Source organism: Dermacentor silvarum, chromosome 3 (assembly GCF_013339745.2).
Source record: "Dermacentor silvarum isolate Dsil-2018 chromosome 3, BIME_Dsil_1.4, whole genome shotgun sequence".
Taxonomy (NCBI): Eukaryota; Metazoa; Arthropoda; class Arachnida; order Ixodida; family Ixodidae; genus Dermacentor; species Dermacentor silvarum.
The window spans coordinates 178,112,822-178,134,722 of record NC_051156.1 but is presented as its reverse complement, the minus strand read 5'-3'; the positions used below and the strand labels follow the sequence as shown (position 1 = coordinate 178,134,722).

General features: G+C 51.6%; 1 protein-coding gene across 1 annotated transcript in view; it reads right to left on the bottom strand.

The window, feature by feature from the left end:
* The window catches only part of LOC119446139 (NAD(+) hydrolase sarm1-like), a 125,903-nt gene that overhangs the window by 9,581 nt on the left and 94,421 nt on the right, over positions 1–21,901 (bottom strand). Inside the window, 7 exon segments of the mRNA XM_049663940.1 lie at positions 1,643–2,003; positions 3,735–3,911; positions 4,000–4,153; positions 4,155–5,389; positions 5,974–6,198; positions 6,253–6,435; positions 7,275–7,475. Of these exon segments, the coding sequence (XP_049519897.1) occupies positions 1,643–2,003; positions 3,735–3,911; positions 4,000–4,153; positions 4,155–5,389; positions 5,974–6,198; positions 6,253–6,435; positions 7,275–7,475 (2,536 nt within the window).

Below are 21,901 nucleotides of genomic sequence, written 5' to 3'. Positions count from 1 at the left end.
GTGATCCGATTCGGCGGCGAACAACGTGGAGTCAGTGGTACATGACCTTGCACAAGTTATCTCACTAGCGGAGAATGCAGATATGCGGCGCTTGCGCGTATACGCCGGCTATGATTTAATGCGCGCCCACGGGTCATTACGACTTGCGCATGCAGGTAGCATACATCTCGGTCTCGCGCAAACATGGCACATATGCTTGCCACCAGTGCCAAGAACTCAAAATCGCGCGGCACACTGCTATGTTTTGCCCCCACTCAATTCTTTTTTTTTTTTGTTCTTACGCTGCTATTTGCGCCAGGCGAGTTTCTTTTTTTCGAGCCACTGCAGGCCAGCCGCGAGCTCACGCTAACTCGCAGCTGGTCCTTGTCTACCCGGTTTCTCTCTAGCTGCGCGGATGCCAGCAGCGCTGACGTCATCCTTCCCTCGCATTGCCGGTGTGAACGATTTGTCAAGAGGACGAACAGGTCGCCCCCGTGTCCCACTTGTCGCTCGGTGCTGTTATAAACTGTTTGCTGCCGGAGAGATCTGAGGTACTCTGAGCTACGGCGGTTGCGTTTCCATAAACCTCAGAGCGAAGAAGTATAAAAATGTAAAAAAAGATACGTTTTTATATATAAAAACGGAAATAGATCGAACGGTCATAGCACGGGTCTCGATAAACATCAAACGACAATTCGCACGGCAAAGCAACGACAAAACAAACCTTCAGAACCAAGCATGCTTTAAAAGTGGCCACACACTGTTATTAAAATCGTTATAAGAACAGGTAAAAAAATGCACTTAATGTCTCCGTTGACAGAGCTCGGTTTCTCTCAGGTGTATACTTCTGTGGCGTGCATGGAAAAGTCGCGGTGACAATTTTTCTTTCTTTTTAAATGGGCAAGTCAAAGGCAAAGCGTATAATGCCTCACTGACGGACTACTATGAGAACCTGGAACGTTTACAATATTTGGAGATGCGGAAAACTCAATCTTCGAGCAGTTGAGCAAGACGTGCAAGTATAGTTTACATCGGAAATTTAGCAATATATGCAAATGGTAGATTTTGTTTTCCTTCTCAGCAACTCCCAACCATTAAGGATCGACAGATGCTTTAATCATTTCTTCCGCGCGTGACTCGACGAAACGGCCCCGCTGCTTTAGAAACAGCTCCAGAAAAAACTCAAGGGAAAACGGTGTCAAGAGAATGGGCGTGAAACCGCCCGTGTCAAGGCTGACAAACAGCTAGCGCGCTTCCCAATTGTATAAAACAAAAGTTGGCACCTCGTCCCGAGACATTGCTCTTTGTGCATTCAGCAGAGTCCCCTCGGTGCGACGATGGACAAATCTGCGCAGGACGAACCATGGTACGAGTTGCTGCGAGCGATAAGGTGCTTTAGCAGCTGGTGGCTGGCGCATATTGTTCATTAATTCAGTGCAATTAATGTCGCAATACTAGCCGCCAAGAAGTGCTTTTCCACATGAAAGGGCCAACCAGACACGGATGCCCTCCTGTCCTATTCTCGCTTAATTTCGAGTTTCAGCAAGTCGAACTCGGCTGCACTGTTCGTACGATTACCGAAGGACCATAGTCCCAAAACCATGCCGCGTCATCTACAGGAACAGACTCTGGGTGCGCCAGGACATGTCCACTGGACACTCACCGCGGATGGCCTGTCCGATGCGTAGCCGGTGGATGGAGTTGTCGATGCCGCACTCCTTGAAGAGCTGGTCGTCGTTGAGCAGCTTGAGCGAGTCCATGTCGACGCCGCTCTGGAGCATGCGGTACGTGTACTGGCTGAAGTCGGAGCCGAGGCTCTGCAGGATCTGGTTCACGTTGGTCGTGTCCACCGACGAGTAGTCGGCCATGCGCTTGAGCTGCGACAGCTCGCGCAGGAAGCGGCGCCGCAAAATGCCGTTCTTGATGCCAATGTCCTCCTTCAGCATGGGCTCGTCCAGCTGCAGCAGCAGGTCGCCGTCCACTCGACTGCTGACGAACTCCGAAGCGTAGTTGGTGAAACCGATCTGCGGGGAGGCGGAAGGAACGTGTCGTCACAAGGCGTTATGACGTCCGCGATCCTAAAACACGCTATACATAGTTTTCACGGACGTCACAACCGGGGCGTATGGGGTAGGTGGCCGCCATTACGGAGAACCACTGCCGTGGCGCCGGCCTTTGCCGCGTGTGCCGGGTGCGATACTTTCGCGCTGTGCGTGTTCTAATACGGTACAGCGTCGCAATGCCGATGTGTGACATGATCAGCTTCAGTGCGAGAGGCAGTCTGCCGCACAGAAAACGAACACGGAGCCAGGAACCGGGCTGTACTGCTTGCCGAAAGTGAGAACTCGGCAATGCGAGCGCACGAAAGTGTTGCCGGAGGAGCGCCGGCGTTTCTGGCTCGCTCGCATAAATAGGAAAGATGTAAAGAACCTACTTTTTACGCCTACACTTAACAAGAGTTACAGAAGGCCGTATTTAGGTAAGCGAATAGCGAAATAAGGTATGTTGCGTCGTACACAATGCCTGGCAGCGTCGAGCATTTGGAGCAGTGAGCAGCACACGGTGTCGTAATGAACAGCTAACGAACGAGTTCATGCAAATGGGTACCGTGTTAACCGCGTTATTGCAGCGGTACGGATTTACCAATATATTTTTTTAATGTTTGTAACCTTACCTCGCTCAACACGATGACGCGCTTGGAGAGTAGCCGCATTGCTGTCATGCCGCTTACCTGACCACTTGTGAAGTAGTTGTGAGCCTCAAGAGACTTGTATAATTTAATTTCAATAAGAGATACGTGGTTCGTCGACAGCACCAAATAATTTAAAATGTCAGCATGCGTCGTAACCGCCAGCAGGTCGACGTCCGTAGTTGTGTCTGTCCCACCGCACAACGTGTACGGATCAACACCGTCGCACATGTTGATTTTGCTTCGTAGCGAGCACGCGTCGGGCCCACCATCTCGGCAAAATATCATGGGCAGAATTCCTTCCGTCTGGCAGTCGCCGTCATTGAACACGTGATCGTTCGCAAATCGCAAAATCAACGCCGAAAGACTGCACAGGCGGCGCTCAAACATTCGCGCGCATCGGTTGCAGTGCTCCAACATGGCGGACGACCGCTAGCAGACGGCGCTGTGACGTCACGTGAAAACTATGTATACAGTCATAAAAAGCTGGCTGCCTTGACCAGACTTTCGTGACTGCGTTAGCGTCGAAGTTTTGCTAACAGTGCGATTGTACAGCAGTGCGGGCATCAAGTACATAGAAACACTGTGCACGTGTACGTACACGCGGCAAATGAGATTGCGGACATTGCGTGTGAAAAAAAAAAAAAAACCATCACACTAAAAATAGTTTGAAATGATTTAGTCAGAGAAGCCTGCGATGTTATCGCCTAACCTAAGCCTAGATCGACTGTCTGCGTTCGGAAACTCACTCGCGAGTTCTCGCGGGAGTGCTTTAGGAGCAAATCAGTGATACTATTTGCTCACTGGAAAACGCCGTTACGAATGTATACGTTCGTCTTGCCTCAAACTCAGCATCACGTGTATAGCTGAGTTCACGTTAGGCTTGTCAGTTCACAGCTGCTTCTGCTGCGTGAGAAAATTATACTTGTATTAAAGCGCAAACGGGCGTCCTGAGAAGTGTGAAATTCGCAGTAGGAATCGTTCATGAAATACCAAACGTTTCATCGGCTTTCGTACAACGCATGCACCATGGGGGACAACGAATTATACCCAAGACTGTTCTTACCTGCTTAACCCACTCCTTCACGTCCTCAACAGTCCAGAGGGGAACCTGCTGGGACAGCTTGTGCGGCACCTCTTCGCCGATAAGCTGCAGCGCTTGGGCCGCGAACTTGGATGCGATGGCATTTGGAGAGCTGGCTACTTTTCGCAAGGCCTCCAAAGCTCCTATCTCCGCAAACACCTACAAAGGCAAAAAGCTCGTATGTCACCGTGTCTCATTCAACGAAACACAATTTCTAGGCATGCGTGAGGCCCGAGTATCTACTCACCGATGTGTTTCCTTGGCGTTTCTTGATGCCAGCTTCCATGGCGAAATGGAAGGCGGCGAGGCTGCGGGCCTCTTCCCTGTTGCTGTCGAGGACGGGTACAAAACGCAGCAACCAGTCTTTGGACTGTCCGTGGACGTGAGCCACGTGACTCTTCGGCGAATTCCTCTGGATGGTGGCTCGTCACGAAAGGCTCGACCAGGTCCAGCGTGCCCGACTTCATGACGGCCGCTTCAATCTCCTTGTTGGCCACGAGCGCCGCGATGGCGAGGCAGGCGTAGTACTTAATGTTGTCGTCCAGGTTGAAGGCGAGCGGGAACAGCCACATGGGAGCCTTGTGCTTGATCATGGCCTGGTGGTTCTCGGGCCCGCCGTACAGACTCAGGTTGGCAAGGGCTGAAGCACAGTGCCGCAGCGTCTCCACGTCACTCGTGCGGCAGTCGTACAGAATGGACTTCAGCGCTCCGAGGCGAATCAACTCGCTGCACGTGGTCTCGGAATGCTTGAACAGGTGGCACAGAATTCCCGTTCCCACCCGGGAGTAGGAAACCTGGTTGTTAAAACTGCACGAGCACGCCACCTGCACAACGGGTTCGAGCCCGTGCTCGACCACGTAGGACCGGTTCTCCGTAGACAAGCACTGTTCCAGGAGCCTGGCACTGGCGAACTGCAGCTCCTCGCTGCCGGAAGAACAGTTCTTGAGGATGACATCGAGGCCACCGTTCGTCCGCAGGATATTGCACATGGTGAATCCCAGGTCGTGACCGTATGTGGGGACGGCCCACGCTTTGCGGATGATGACCGACATCGTGGCCAGAAGCTCTACAGCTTCTTCGTCGGCGGCGGCCTTCAACTGCTCGACGCAGAGCGCCATGCGACTGGCGAATCGAGAGATGGCCTTGTCGACTTCTGGCTGAGGCAGCGGAGACCGCAACGTGTCCAGCTCATCGGCCAAGCCCTGGCCTACTGCGAGCCTTTGGTTAGAAGGAAGCGGCGGTAGACCGCTGCTGAACATCTCCTGCGTCGGCGACGTCACAATGGGTGAAGCGCAGGAGCTGCCGCCACTGCTGTAGTCCATGTGCTTGACGGTCTGGTGCGACGCGGACGACTTCGAGACTCCCTTGGAGCTGATGAAGACCTTGGAGCTGGCAGACGAAGCGGCGCTTTTTTCCTGCTGCAGTACGCCCTGGGTGTACATTTGGCGCTCTTCCTTTTTCGCCATGGAGATCTCTTCAGCCGTGTAGTCGTCCGTGGACATCTTCGAGAGCGACGCCGCGGCGCTCTTCTGCTGCTGGTGAAGCGTGTCTCCCATTTTGAGCTGCTTCTGGTCCTGCTTCGTAGCGGCAATTTTCTCGGCCGAGAATCCTTCGCCTTCCAGGCGAGCTTTCATTTCCTGCAATACAGTGACAGTCAGAAAATAAATGCAAGTACTATCTCGCAGCGCGAGAATGACTCATCTGGGCACATTCTTAGTTTCGAAAAATGCATGAATTTTACATGAGTTGCCTATTAACCAAGGGTGAGCTCGCCCCGTGGATACACATCGTTTACATTCCGCAACGCGTAACCTTTGGTAATATGAAATCTTTAACTTTACTTTTTGTTCACATATGGCACTAATCCATCGCTCTATACAACTTCGCCACGTCGCACTGCACTTCACACCATCCCTGATCATATCAAATGGTGTTTGTTAGCTAGTTTCCATGGGGGTCTCTAGTACCGGTTAATTACGCCTGCCTTTTAGGAAATTCCGAATATATGTATATACATATATAAAAAGCAGAATGATCTCGATGGACTAGCTGTTGCGGTTTGCGCAAGGAAGCCCTGAACGAGTAGAAATAGACACCATAGAGGAACAAATAGCACAACATGCATCAACAGGGACCTGAGTGTTGCGTCACATTTAATATGGTGTCTAGTTCGCACCGTCACGATGCTCTCAAACAAAGATCACTACCAACGCTCACAAACCTGAGAGTGTTGCTTCTCCTGGAAGGTGATGTCGCCCGCCTGAAGCCTCTTGAGCTCCTTGTTGGTGGTGGCCGACTTCTCGGCCGTCACGCCGTCGGCCACCAGCTTGCTCTTGGCCGAAGAGGTGACCCGTTTCTGTTCGAAACGAACCTCGGAGGGCGTCGACTCGCGAACACGGCCTTCCTCGGCGCCTTCCGGCACGCCACAGTCGACCGTGAAGCCCCTCTGCGACGAGATCGTTTTGAGCCTGGAGTCAGAGCTCGAGCTGCTCGAGCTTACGCTCACGCTGCGGCTGTAGTTGGTGGTGCTGCGGTTCTCTTGCTGAAACAGCTGCTGCTGCTGCTCTTCCTTCTGTTGCTGTGTCTGCTGCTGCGAACTCGCCAGCGAGTGGTGCAGCATCTGCGACTTCTTGTTCAGCAGTGACCCCGAGCTTGACGACGACGTCGTCGAACTTTTCAACATCTGCAAATAAAAGGCCGGGAGGGTTGTGAACATATGCTAAGTGACCGTACTGACTTCCAAGATGCACAGGAAGAGCGGATACTTGAAGTTATCAATTAGCAAGGAGTCGTTGCCCTGACGAAAATAAGTCCCCTTGTCGAAACGTTGGCTCTAGAGACATCCCTTGTTCGATCATTGTCGATCGTCAATTGACTGACTGACTAAAAGACGTATGAATTGACCGACAGTTTTGAGCAGCCAGTACACATGCTTACAATTAACGTAAGCAGGCGATGCTATAAAAAAGATAAATTAACGGGGTCGTTGAATAGTACATTCGCAAATGACCTATATTTTACAAGAATCGTAGTGCAATGAAGTGTGTCTGCTAACGTTTCTCAGCCACCGTTCGAGTGACTGGTGATGTCATCGGACCCTGTGGTGGGACTTCTAAATCATTCTTGTGCATCCGACGCCTAATACTGTAGTGACCACTGCCATAATCAACCTTTCGATCACTGAAGAATTGAAAATGCGACAAGGGCAGCAGCTAGCCCTACCCGACGAAAGCTATATCCGCGCAAGCAGTGGCTTCATAATGTTCCGCAAAGACTACATTCAGCCAAAGCGCTCCAGTAGTACTATATTCAACACTAAGGCATGTCACGCATATTCCTAGATGCAACTTGCGAGCGAATACGGAACAGAAAGCTGACATCGAAGAAAGCATGTATTTTGCCTTCATTTAATGGTAACGGTACTGGTGCCGTTGATTACCCGAAGAAACATGCACGCTACGCTGTGCCCTAGTCGAGCGTGCAATCTCTATACCTGAATGTATAGACAGTAAGCTGACTCGCCTGAGCGCTGCTTAAGTGCTTCTCTGAGGCACTATAGGAGGAAGAGGAGACGGTGTTCAACTTCTCGTTCAGCTGCGTCGCCTTGGCGAGGTTCTCGACCACGCTGCTGATGTCGGCGCCGGTGGTACCGGTGCCGTTTGGCGAGGTCACGGGCGCACCTTTGGGAGGCGTCGACGGCCGCTCTGGGGAGATGTCCGCCATCTGCACAAACACGGCGAAAGTCAAAGGTCAACACAGCAACAGCACTAGGCTCTTCCACGTATTATATAATCGTGTCTCATATTGCTCACACATAGGCCATCTTTATGCTGCCACGTTAGACATTACCACGCTTGTCGGCGCAATTCAGCGTTACATACCTACCAGTTCGCCGTGAACGAGTGTCACGGTGGCAAACGTCGTCAACGCGTTCACCTTCGCTTAAAAAAAAAAAAGAAAAAGACGAGAAAACGCACGACGACTTCAAAACTTCCAAATTACATAAGCAACGCGAACAAACTTCATAGAACATTTCGGTCGTCAGAGAGATCAAAGGGGAACGATCTCCGCATTTATCGTTATCACGCCGTCCCCCGAGTAACGCGTATACGTTCCGTTTCTGCCAGAGATCAACGCCCAGCCGTCACTCTCTCATTCAGGCCTTCGCACAAGGAACAACTACGGAAGTTTCATCATCAGTGCATTTGGGCTGCTGCCGCACAACCGTAGTCAAATAATTCGTGTTGTTTTTCGCCCCGCATTCGCACAGTGACCTTCGAGGGGCGCCGTAGTGGAAGGCTACGGATTTTCACCACCTCGGTTTGCTTACGTGTACCTCCGGTGTAGCGTATACTTCGCTTGTGCTCATCTCTCTTCCCATCCCTTTACCCCTCCCCATGCAGGGTAGCCAACTGTACAGCTATATACCTCTCGTTTACCTCCTTGCCAACACACGCACACGAATAACGCGCGCGCACTTTCTCTTTCCGATGTAGTGGAGAGAAAAACTGCAAATCTATGCTTGACAAACCACTTGCCCGAATCATGTGTCGCCATCTTCAAGAATGCACTCTACCGCTGTAGCCGGGGTTGTTAACATCAGTTTTAAAACGTACAAAGAAGAAGAAAAAAAAAAACGATTGTGGAAAAGCACCATTACGCAGAGTTCGTGTCAAACTTCTCGTGCAGTAAAAGCCTCCGTTTTTTTGACTGAGCAAAGTGATGGCCGGGAAAACCCCCGAAGAAGCCGGGAACCTCTTTAGCATGGACGCCGCGTCGACGGCGCCACAAGAGCATGTAGCCCACAGCGTCGGGCGCATTCTCACGGTGGTGCGCTGACTGGTGTACGAACACGGTTTCAAGGCATGCGGCGTCTCCAAGAAAAAAAGTCGTCTCGGATATAGTACGTTTTTGCGACGACTTTAATTGGGCAGCGCGCGGTGTATACAACATATGTGACGCCTTGGAAGTATGTAACAGCAACACCGCCGTACACATCTCAGATGCTGGCGGGCACCATTTATCAAGAGCTCTGTGTTGTTCACCGAAATGGTTGCCCGATTCGAGAAAGTCGGCATCCTGGGCGGAATTTTTCCTTATTGCCACACGAACGGCGCGTCGCCTACAACGTTTGATGAGAACGCGTGCTCCTCATGCTATCACGTTTTGAGCGAGAGAAGAGCTGTAAAACGAGAGAACGGCTAAAATCATTGCCCGCTCCGATGCTTCCATAGAAACGACACTGGAGCGTGGCTTTGGTTGTGCGAGAACACATTGTGTGCAATGTTTACGTTGCGCCTTGCAGCATTATACATGCGGTATAGCCTGACAACACCCCGTTTCTTAGTACAGTCTTTCTCTGTATATGGTTTCACTAGTGCAAAAATACACGGTGCTTCGGGTGTGTGTAACAGTGAAAGTTACGAAACATCACGACCTTCACCTATAGGGGTAATCCCCGCAGTTAGGTAGTCCAAGAAGTCCTTGTACGATACCAGAAACTGCTCTCGAATCGCCGCCGCCTCCTGCCGTGCAAGTGCACTAAGCTCCCGCTTAGAGGCGCATCTAACGCGAATCAGTGTTCGAGAAGCTGCGTGGCGTCAAGGTGAACGACTAGGAGTCTGTGATAATGCGACAAAAACTGCGATACTCTAGTAAGTTTGGTGAGGTTTTCTTTTTGCCCTGAAGTGCAGAAACGACGATATAACACCACCGGTTCCGCCAGTGTCACTGCTCTTGTTACAATATATATACAAGACGTGCGAGACCGCATATACTATATTTTGGCCATAGATTAAAACAGGATTGACCTGCAAAGCTTCGCGGAGTGCATGCCGCTGGGCGCTCTTTAGTCGCCGTACTATACACGAAGCTTTTCAAGTGCCGTTTTGGCAGAGTACTTTAGCATAGCGTTACCGTTGTACCGTTATATGCGCAGTCGGCGGTGGACTGCATCGGTAACCGTTGGCTATCGCCGTATGATAAAATGGTCTAGTGTTACGACACGATTTCGTTAAGTTTAGCCTGGGACGCATAAACTGTTTTCTTAGCCCTGTGAGCCGGTCTGGTTCACCATCATAAAGAGGCAATGCACGGCCTTGTCCGTCGTCTACTGTGCATTGCGTGCCTATTCCAGATATAACTGCGAATTCGTAGCGACAACACAAGCAAGCGCTTTGGTGCATGAGAGAGAGCGTGAGATAAAGAGAATTACAAGTAGGTTAACCCCTGTACTCGGGAGTACAGGGTAGTTAACAAGGGTAATTAAAAAGGGTACAAGAAATGAGATAAAATAAAACAACTGTGGGTATATGGCGAAGTACACACACGCCGCCAAGAAGGGAATACAGTGTCACGTAGCAGACATACAACACAGTGCACATACAGACGTGTCACTGTGTACACCTTGCGTGTGCATGTCAACCTATGTGCCGCACATGCATGCGTACATCAGAGGGATGGGGGAGAAGGAAGCAAATGCGGCGTTCCCTACTCCCCCCACCAAGGGCAACGATCCTTACTCCACCATGGTGTTTTAAACTTCTCACATCATCGGACTCCCGGGATGTTGCAACAGTAGCTGAAGTTCTGATGTTGCACTCTGTTAAGCACTGCCCCCGAAATAAATGCCGCCTGGTCTCGTGGAAGTTTTTTTTTTTTTTTTTTTTTCTATTTCGTTTACGAGAACTAGATGACAGCGTGTCGAGTCACTAGTCTGACCCGACCGCGCTTAGATGCATTTCGCCAAGCGGGTTGAGCGAATGCCGACTCCGAATCTGACGACCGTATATTTTGGACCGGCAAGCCGACTCGCCTCGGCATTACCGGGTTCATGTAAGCGTAGTTTATGCTTAGCAAAGCGGCGTTATCATATATATATATATACAAGGTTATAACAACATCCAGAGAACAGTGTCCCTTTCACCCTTGTCCCCGAAAAGACCCTTTCTCTGCGGGGCCACGCAACAATTAAGCGACCGTTCAAGGTCAAACCGTTGGAATCCGCTTATGGAGTCCACGTGACATTCCTCTCGTTCTCTTACAGTGGGCAAATTGAGTTTTTAAAAAGGAAATTTAGACGGTGAACAAGCTGTCTTGTTTTCTTTGTTTGTTTTTGTTTATTAAGAAGAGCTCTTAGGACATCCGATTTCCAGGTTATTGTAAATCGCCTCTTGCTTAACGAATCCGCATATATGTATGTATGTATGTATGTATGTATGTATGTATGTATGTATGTATGTATGTATGTATGTATGTATGTATGTATGTATGTATGTATGTATGTATGTATGTATGTATGATAAAGGGGTACGCGTCGTGCAGGAACTTGTTTATCCGTAATCACTTTTTTTTTTAGTTTGTAATGCACTATATTTACATAAAGAGGCATTGTTGATGACAGTTAAATTACTCCTAATAAGTAGTCAATCACACAAGTTATTTCATTCAGTTACAGCATTGCAGAAATAAGTCGAACAGCAATACCAGTTCGCGAACTTGGCTGCAAACAATGCTACTAAGAAAAAAAAAAAAAAGCAAAGAACACGCTCGCGAGCTTCGGAGCACGTCCGGACATGCCGCGGTATTTTTAGAAAAACTCGCTAAGGGAAGACAGTGAAAGTTCAGCGAACAACGACATTCCGACGTCGTGTAATGACAAAAATGCGAATCACCAGTGCTACAGCTGTGGTCTGCAAAGAAATGTCTGAAAGTATCCTACGAAACATTCCACGGAGAAATCGCGAAAATTTGATATCCGTGATAATAAACAAAACGCATAGAAACGGTTGCATATACTCGTCCTATTGCCTATATATTGTGTGAAATTGTAATAATGTGAGCATTGTTAGAGACAATTTGCGTAAAAGCAACCTTAATGTTTGATAATTGATTAAGTACTACTTCGAGGCTGCAAGTGACAAGTGAAATGAATTACATTCTTGAAGCGTAGTAGCTGGATTTATTTATTATACTTATTTTTCTTCTGCAAAGTGTACAGAACTGTTTTGGGGGAATGTCTGTTTGCCCTTCTTTCATTTGTGCATGCGCGCTTTTGCGACGCTTATTGAACACACACACACACACACACACAAAAAAAAAAAACGCTACTGAAAACTTTAAAGAACGATAAGGGGTTCGTGAGTGAGCAGTTTCAGAACGTTTGCTGACTGAAATGGTTGCGTTCATTAGCGTGAAGTACCGCTATGACCTTATAAATGATAACTTGTGACCCTCGCTTTTAACTTAGCATGTAGTAAAGAAATCACTGTCTTCCTTGGCACGCTTCTCCCCGCGCAGGGTAGGCAACCGGAACTACTTCTGGTTAACCTCCCGGCATTTATATGGATCCTTTCTCTCGCTCAGCTCTCTCCTTGAGATGAAAAGCACCAGCGCAGATTCAAAGCTATACTTAAAGATGGGGGAAAATAAGAAAAACAACGTTGACATGAAGAAAGAAACATACTGGATATATCGTTCAGCATAAGAACATCCGAGAACTTCAAACGACCAGTCAAAGAAAGCTTCACGAGAATTGCGCAAATGACAGCGCGCGGAGACTAACCAATATTTAAAAAAAAAAAAAGTTTAGCTGTTCTACGACATCAATCGATTTCACCCATTTTGTTGTTCACACGCAGTTATCCCCTCAACCGAACACATTTAAGTCCCGCGATACGACATGGGAAACGTGAACCACGATCAGTCGACACGGGAACATTATTTCATTGGGTAGGCGCACTGAAGTGAAGGAAGCCTATTCAGCGTTCATGTTCTGAGCGCGCAATTCAAAACATTATACTTGCACGTGTGCAAACCGAGACTGATGCCCGCATACACACACGGTTATATCACCCTCTCGCTTTCCTTTTTCCTTCAGCTAACGGGACAAAGGCGGTCGTGGTCTGCAGACTTTGACCCAGATGCCCCCGTTTTGCGGATGCAAAACATGAGTCATTAGTCGAGACGCTAATCGTCGTGGAAGCTGACGCCTACATTTCATAACGGTATAATACGAATTGAATCGCACTGTTCACTCTGGTTACGCCAACGTAATGTAACGCTTCTGCATGCTTTAAAAACGAAACACGGTGGAACTTCACCCAGCGCGCGGTCAGCACTGTGACAGGGACTCCCTCCCAGTAACGGGACCGACGTTTCGGCGACAGCAAAAGATGACACGGCCATCTCACCTGGCAGAAGAAGCTGCGCAGCGTCGGCGGCAGGTCGTCGATCAGAGCGGATGCCGCGTCGGAGCGCACGCGGTACGAGGAGCGCATCTTCGCGTCCTCCCGCCGGGGGAGTCGTCCGCGCAACGCCGCCAACGCGGAGGAGTCCGGCAGCACGCTTTTCCGCGGCCGAGGAGGAGGACGGGCCGCAGCCCGCAAAACCGCGCCGACGCCGCTGCACTGCGGCCGGAAAACCGGCACCGCCGTCGCTCGATGAAGTTAAAAGCACTCTTCACACTGCGGTCCAAGTGAAACGGCACGTGCGGGGCAATGACTCGAAGGACCACTTGTCGACCGATGCGGCAGCGCGGCTTCTCCGACACGTCGAGAAGCGTCGATCGACAAGCCCGAACGTGTGGCCGGGGGGAGGGCGCGTGGACTCGCCGACCACGACGCTACACCAGCTGCTGCTCCTGCTACTGCTGCCACTGTCGGCCACGACCACTGAGCCACTACTGACTTCTTTTTCGCCGGGACGTGAGAAGAGCACGTGCGTTTCGACGCCACCGGTCTTCACCGCAGCGAGGAAGGAGTCTCCGCCCCCTCACTTCTCTCCCTCCTCTCGTGTAAGGAGACTGATGGTGCGTAGGGAGAAGGGGGGGGAGGCGGTCGGTGGTCGTGCGGCGGGCGCTGCTGGAGCGAGGGCAAGGCCGGGGCTGCGAGGCGAGCGTCGTCGGAGCCTTTCGCCGGCCGGCACCGCACGCACCTGACTCACCTGCCCAGGGAGCGACGACTCACAAGCGTTGGCCCGCCCGGAATTCGGAAACGGCAGCCCGCCGCCGGCTGATCGGCGGCGAGAGAAGCCCGGGCCTGCTGCTGCTGCTGTCAGCGGCGGCAGTTTAGATCGTGAGAATGCCTGCCGGGACGGCGCGGCCGGGTGTTGTCGTCCCTCCCCTTCTCCTCCTGTCCCCCCCCGCTTCTTTTGTCGCGCCGTCTCCGCTAGCCTCTGCGAGCGGCGTGACAGCTCGCGTGCTTTTCCCGCCCGTCAGCTCGCTCGCAGTGCGCGCGACGCTGGGAAAGAAAGGCTACGCGGCGGTGCGTCATCGTTGTCGCCGCTCAACAGCGGATCGCAAAAAAGAGATGCGGAGGACGCGGACGATTGAATGAATAGGTGACGGCCGCTTCCGCCGAGATGCGCGCGTGCGCGCTTTATTTCGCGTTCGTAACTTATTATTATTTTTTTTATTCGGAGGTCCGCACTGCGATGACACAGCGGGACAGCGACGCGCCAGTCACGGAGACATGCGCGCGTGAGCGCGGAAATAGCAGATGCGACCTAGAAACGCCGAGGAAAAGATGAGCGATGCGCCTCTGTTGCGTGCGTGTTCGGAATAGCAGTAACGATTAAATCCTGCAGCCGCTGCGCAGCTGGAACGTGCTGTTTTAGTCATTTAGTTTTAGAGAAAGATCTTTACCTTTAAGTGTGCAGGTTTTATTATCAACTCGCAACTTCATCACGCTGGGGCAGTGAGTTTCATCACTCGTTCTTGCCGTGAAGCACAATGTCATTAGTGTATATATGCCGCCCTGAGGACGGCATATGCAACATATGCATGACATATGCATACATGACCTGTATAACCAGGGTACTTAGATACTGTTTAAAAAAAGTATTGAAGGGTCCTGGTATAACGGAAGCACTTAGAAAGGCGGAGCTATAGCTATGCAAGTCGTGCGTGTTATGTACACGCACTTAGTTCATTCGCCAGAGTGAAAGCACTTGAACCGTTTAATAATCAGATTCAGTGAGATTATGCGCGTACGGTCTTTTGTGGCATAGTGCGCGACATCCGCAAAAACGTGTTTTGATATCACTCGATAATCTGTTGCGTTTACAGGACGGCTCCGTGACGTCACGGCTCTCTTGGTACTATTCGAAAACGAAGCTGTCCCTATAGCTCACATAGGAGGGTGCAATCACTTGTCGCGCGCAGGTGAAGATGAGGTTCGATACCCTGACTATGATCGGTGAATAGCTATACTGATGGCATAAAAGAAAAAAAAAAGAACTAACGAAACGCTAGGCTTTCGTGCTAGTGTATCTCTTCAGAGAATAACGCACGCGATCGAACAAGAGCACCGCCCGAGATTCTGACCACCAACAGCGACCGCCGCAAGATTCGAACACTCGCTTTCTGTTCTCTCCTACGCTTTCGCAGTCATGAGCGCGGGTGCGTCGTACGCTCGGCCGTATATGAAGTATGATCGTGCTGAAAACAAGAAAGTACCCTAAGCGAGGCGTAATAACCGTACAACAGCAGGCTTTTTATCGTAGTGTCCCCCTCCCTCCGTAACTCGACGTTATGCGTGCAGTAACTCGGTTCCGCGGGCGCCAAAGCACGACAAGAGTGGGACGGCGCCTTGCAGAGCGTTTAACGGCTCCGTCGAGCCATAAAAGAAACGAGAGAGAAAGCAGGCCGAGCGCCACAGTGATCGCATTGTATACTGTGCTGTAAGGCTGTTGCGGCGGCGTAGTATATAATACCAGCGTGCACGACCACGAGAGAACGAGGAGACGCCAATGTGGCCCCGACAAACGCCTACGCTCCACAGAGAGGCCGTCGACGGCGGGGATTTCCGTCGCCTCTCCAGTTCCACTGACCCATATTCCACTCGCCACGCTCTACCATCCATCAGGCAGGAAAGAAAATCACGCACGCCCGCCGCGCTTTCTTTTAAACGCCCGCGCGTACATTGCTCGTGGTATCCCCCCAAGGTCCCACAGCTTTACAAATAGCGGAACAAACGTGGGTAACGTCGCCGCCAGGACAACGTATATAACCAACGCCGCAGCCAGACCAAAGGCGTATACAACAATCCGGGGGCGAAGTGGAGTACGTGCGAATTGGCCTTGACCCGCTGCAGTCGCGTGAGCGGTGTGCTTATTATATACGGTAGTTCTGAGTGATATGCCTCCGGTGATCTCACTTCACCTCAATCGACCCTGTTTGAAGTATCGGAAGCTGAAGTAAGGCGCCGTTGCCTTTCAGAGATAGTCCCAGTAGCGTCGACCTCGTCACTACGAACACTCATCGCATTGTTCGAGATTCGCATTTTACACGTACACACACACACACACACACACACACAAAAAAAAAAAAAGGTGGGGAAAAATGATGTGTTACGAAGATCGCGTCTGCGGGTATTTTTATGAAGAGAGCAAAAAAACACAGCCTAGTAGAAGTAAAGAAGGTGTACTAAATAAGAAAGTAAGGCATCTGCTCAAAATATAGTAACTAATTTGAGGCATATTAATGTGGATATAGCATTCTAAAACCATAACTAAAGCATATTATTGGCAAATACCTTCAAAGCGTGTGCTGCAGCTCCAAAGTCCACAAGACGGTATCGCTGGCGGAGGAAGCTCCCCAGTATCCTAAGTCGAACAAGGAACGCTTCCATGTTTCACGGTATCGTTATCCAGGCTCTGAAAGTGCAGCCACCGAAGGATTCACCGCGCCGAGAGCATCGCGCACCCTGAACGAGCGTCGACCAGCAGTAACGGGACGGTCGTCGAAAGGACCACACCACTCCCGAGAAGCGTGCGTCTCACAATGGGCGAAGGACCTGGCGAGTCGACCGAGACCATACTGACACCGGACACGTCTTAACCGGCAATAACGTCTAAAGCAGCAGATGTCTATACCACGATGAGGGTGGCAAGGGGAAGACCTGTCGGCCAACCCTGCGTGAGAGTAAGGAGGCAGGGGGGAAGGGAGGAGGGGGGGTTGTAGACACGCGGACCCGGACATCGGGATGGTATTTCCTTGCCTCACCCAGTTCACCTTCTCCTTTGCCTCGTAATTGATGGCCGCGAAACGGAAGGCGCCTCCGGAGTAACGCTCGGCGGCGCGCCGAGGTCCGGTGGCTTCTCGGCATGCTGATACTATACTACTAACCGCGCTTTTGTCCCCCAGATTGAGCGTGCCTACGCACCTCCTCCTCCTCCTAGGCTTCCCTCATCGGAAGTTGCCCCCCCCCCCCCCCCCCCCTCTACAACCAATCCGTCCCCCTTTTGCGTGCTCCTCTGTGTCAGAGCACAACGTCGCCGACGGGAGGTATATAAGGCAGCTTTGCCCTCTGAGAGCTGACCGCCACCGACTAAGTCGGCAACCGGTCAAGAGTCGAGACTACATGCAGTGAAGTCGGCCTTTCAAAAAGACCGCCGGATGGGAGTCCGCGCTAGCCACACACAGACCGAACAAGCGGAAAGCGGTGCGTAATTGTGTACACAGAGATCGCTACTACTACCCCCTCGCGTAACCGCATTAGCGGCTCCGCACTGCGCAGTGGAAAGGAGACAAAAAAGAAAGCACTGCATAACGAGAACATCGCTTTCACTGTCCCCGACCGGTGTACGTAACCGCGTCCACAGACGTCCACGCGCATGGTCTCCGTTTGCTCGCACTTCTAATCAGCGGATCCTTGAGGGCGGTCTAAATGGGTTCAAGGGGGCGGGGTGTGAACGGACACTTTCACCCCACCGCCGGCGTCGTCGTCTTGCGCGCGGTGGTCCTGGCGCGCTACACGGAGTGCCGTTGGACTGCCCGCGTTGAGTCATTCGCCACCGACGCCGCCGCCGCAGGCAGAAGCCAGTGCTGGCTGGCTAAGTGCGGGTGGCGAGCGCTGCCTTTAATCATAAGCACTCGCGTTCTTCCGCGGCCGGCCTCTTTTGTGTCCGTTGGTGGTTTCTGCAGTAGCTGTCCTTTCGCCGCTACGACGGCGCGCCCGCTGGGCGGGCTTCCGCTGAGGCGCCCTCCGATTCAGCGGAGGGCGGAAGGACAAGCATGTTTGAGCAGTCGGAGCAAGCGGCGGAGCGTCTTGTCTTCGTGTGATGGATGCTCTCTTCGGTGCCCCTTATCGCGGGGCGCGTACGCAAAGGACGCGGAGAACAAAGTGAATACCGCCAACGCCGCTACGGCAAAGGAGGTCTGAATGAATGGACAGCTTCGCTCTGCAAGGGACTGTGTTCTCTCGGGAGGTTTTCCCGCTAAACGCCAGCTGAGGAATCCTTTTTTTTTCTCTCTCTCTTTTATTTTCCTTTCTGCTAGAACGAAGGGGGGCACTAATTGTTGGAGCTCGCTATGCGAAATAATCTGAAGCGCCGTGTAGGGTCCAGTGTGAAGTATACCGAAAGTACAGCTCCCACCTGGCCACACGCGGCACAGCATAGCACTTCCGTTTTGCAGTAAGCACTGTGACCGTTTTTTTTTTCCCCTCTCTCATCAATGCGCCGTATAAAGAAAAGGGGGACAGAACGAGTTTGAAGATACAAGCGTGAGTTCGTGTGCACTGTCATGCGTTGGTTGGTCTACCTTCATTAAAAATATTTTGTAAGACCACGCTAATGCGTGCATCTCTAATTTAACGCATGGCTGCTTGCCGCATCATATCATGCCGCCTCCGAATTTGTGTGAGGCAGGGGCTTGTGGCGTGAAGAAGAGGAATGTGTGATAAGGCTTACTGGTTGATTGAGTTATTAGGTTTTACGTTTCAAATCTACATCTGGCACGCCAGAGCTGCTCTCATAAAGTGTGCTTTAATTTTTAGCACTTGATGTTTCAAAACAAGCATCGAAATCTCAGTACGTGAGCATTTTAGTTTTACATTCCGCTGTCACCATACTACGCGGTCTTGGCGGCCAGTAAACGGCCCCACGCGTTAAAAAAAAAAGGGGGGGAGGGGTTCAACTTTCTGGCGACGAATGAATGAATGAACTCTCGGAAGTCCTCCGAAAGGAAATACCACGACGCGATCGGCGCGACTCGAGAAAAAATTCCCAGACGAGCCAGATCCCGTCAGGGCGCGAGGAGCCTCGACACGGCTCGTTTATCGGCGACCGCCACAAACAACGCTCTTCAGAACTCCCGTGGGGAGAAAGCGACGGCGTGTGCACTTATCGCCACGAGCAACCGCCGCCGAGGATGAGAACAAAAAAAGAGAGACCGGAGGGCACGCACACGTTCGAGCATGCTGTAGCGTGGATTGTAACCTGCATGCCATTCAACCGACCCTCTCCTCGCCCCGTCCTTCGGAGTACGACGCGTGCGTCGAGATCACAATCGCCGCACATTCCGGAGTTTTTCCGGTCGGCCAGGCTTATAGCTTTGACTTTCTGGGTGGTTTCGAAGAGCTCCGATTCGGCAGCCGCGTCGCAAGATGCCGCGCCGGCGGCGTGACACAATGCGATCCCGATCAAAAGAAAACGTGAACTCCTCCCCTTTGACACCGAAAGGCATCTTGCGGTCACCGCACTCTCTCCCTCCAGGGTGATAGAGAAGGGTGTGTGTCAGTCGGAAGCGGGAGGGTGGGGGGGGGGGGGAGGTTGAGGTGGATGGGGGGGAAAGGGGGATGCTGCAGCAGATATGCGACCGCGCTGCCGCAAGGTTGAGTCATCCAAACAAGCAGTGACACGTCACCCGGGACTCCCGAGCCCACCTGTAGCATCTCTCTCTGTCTGCCTTCCTTGCCTGCGGGCACGCTCCGATGAACTTGTTGCTTCCGTCTCATACCCGTGCGTCGCGACGTTCTTTTGTGTCGTTCCAAGAAACGAGAAACTGGGCCAACTGACTATACACACTTGCAATGCGACGTGATTCGACGTGTACACAGAAGTAGTCACCGCCATTACGCAATCGCTACAGTGATTGTCACTTGACGAACGTCGAGTCGCAAGAATGATCGGAAGCTGTCAAGTGGGGGGGATTTCCGCGTAGGGAACGCAGCTGCTGCAACAGATGGTGACGTGGAATGTTTCATTTGACAATGCGGACTTTCCCAACTCCAGCTATGGATCGGATCGCTGATGGAAGATAGGCAGTGCTGGCCAGTAGAGCTAACCACGCTTAGTTTTTTTTGACATTCCTTTTACGAGAGGGCCTATCACTGAGCGAAGTGCGGGTTAAATGAAGTCTGGAAGCGTCATACAGAGCAAAAAAGTTACTTTTCGACCGGTTATTGGCGCCTAATGAAAAGTGGAAGTGACGTGCGGCGCTAGTTGACCGTGCGTTTTTGAAATATTTAACAAGATAATTTTACACTGTCAAGAAATCAGGGATGCGCTTTATTGGAAGATTATCCTTATTAGCTTGTTTTAAGCCCACTGCAAAACAACAGATTGTCCCGAAGATCATGACTTGTACTTGTCCTACGTCAACCAAGCTTACACCATATGCCTGCAAATCGTATCTCATTGTTCCGTCTGTTATGTTAATCCTGTTAAACCTGTTATGTTAATCCAATAGGCCACTGGTTATTTTCTCTACGCACTGTACATGTCCAACTACACTCCTTCCGTGTTTGATCTCTAACTATTGCCATGTTTCTATCTCTTAAACTTACGGCTACTGTTTACCTTTCCATCGCTCATTCCATCGCTCATTCCAAGCTTGTATCTTTATTTCGGGTTTCGAGACAGGCAGGTGACATTGCTCGGAATTCTGCGGCACATTTTCTGAGCCGACGAACGCAAGTGAAGGTCCAGCGTCGAAGTGCCCGAAAGACTCACGTTGGCCCTTGTCCCATTTCTCGGCTCGCATAAATGTTTGTTTTGTAAACGTCGGGAGCATTTCGAAAAAAACATCAACCGAGCCGCGACCGCGACACTCCGGGCTACACCTCGCAGACGCGCGATTGCGACTTCCATGCTGACACCGAGGCTCACACCTTGAAACTTTACGATCCCGAGAAGCGCCTAAAGCAAGCACGACAGCTGTCAAAGTGAGTGACAAACAGTATACTACTCAGCAAAGTGGTCGACTCAGCGATCAACCTCGCTCGAAACGAAAAGTAACGGACCTTGCATGGCTTCTCGGAGGCTTAGACAACTTGTCAACGAGGACACCTCGCTTGGCGCAAGCGACCCTCGTCGGATTGTTCCCTTCGGGAATTCGCGCGCCGCTGCTTTTGTGCGCAGGACTGCCCTACGGTCCCGCTGTGTCCTGGCTTTTCTCATGCAACGATTACTGGGAAGTGAGTCGTGCGAAACGGACTGAGTTGTAACCTGTCGACGGGAACGGACGACATCACGTTTGTTTAGCAGGAGAGAGATTTCACCGTGACTCACTGCTTTCTGTGCGGCAAACTCACTCACTGCAAGGCGGGAACAAACCAAGAGAACGAACCACTCGCCTCCGCCGTTACGATTTCGTGCTTGCGTATATACGACACGATTGTGACGTCAAATGACTGCGTTAATTTAGCCCATTATTCGCGAATCACAGCCACAACCCGCATTCTCGGTAATCTTCTTAAAATAACGTTTACTGCAGCAACGGCGAGAGTTCGAGAAAGCCAAAAAACGGCGGGAAACAGAGTGCGGGGTGACGGAGAGAAGAGCGGCGTCCGGCAACAGGTCCCGAAACCAGACTAGAAGCGACTCGGTGCGTGTGCGCCTTCAGAGAAGGGACACTGTTGCGTCAGGATTCTATTTTACGCCTGGTCGCGCGAAGGGGCGTATCGCAATAGTAACACAAACGAACAGACACGCAAGAAAACGCGGAACGCCTACCGTGTATATGCCAGCACTGCAGCAGCAGCTGCAGGCTGCGACGTTGATTCAGAGCCGCGCGATGTGACGCAACGCGCCTTCGGATTTGCGAGCGCGTCGATTAACGCCGTCGAGACGGCCGCGGGCATTTGCTCAACAGTGGCCACGCGTACATAGACGACCATTAGGCAGTCGTCCAACTGCCTCGCGAAGTGTGTCTCGCTTATCGTTGTCGGTTTGTCTCCACTGCGTCCCCTCTCACCACACGCCCCAAGATAGAGTGAGCGATGTTCACCCCGTTCGCGGAACCAGCGTGCGAGTTCCCTGTTCCCGCGGGCACGCGTGCGGAGGGGTGTTGCACAGCTGCAGTTGGACCCCTTGTGTAACCCCGCGAACCGATGACGTCAAAGGAGGGGGCCGGGGCGCTGATCGAG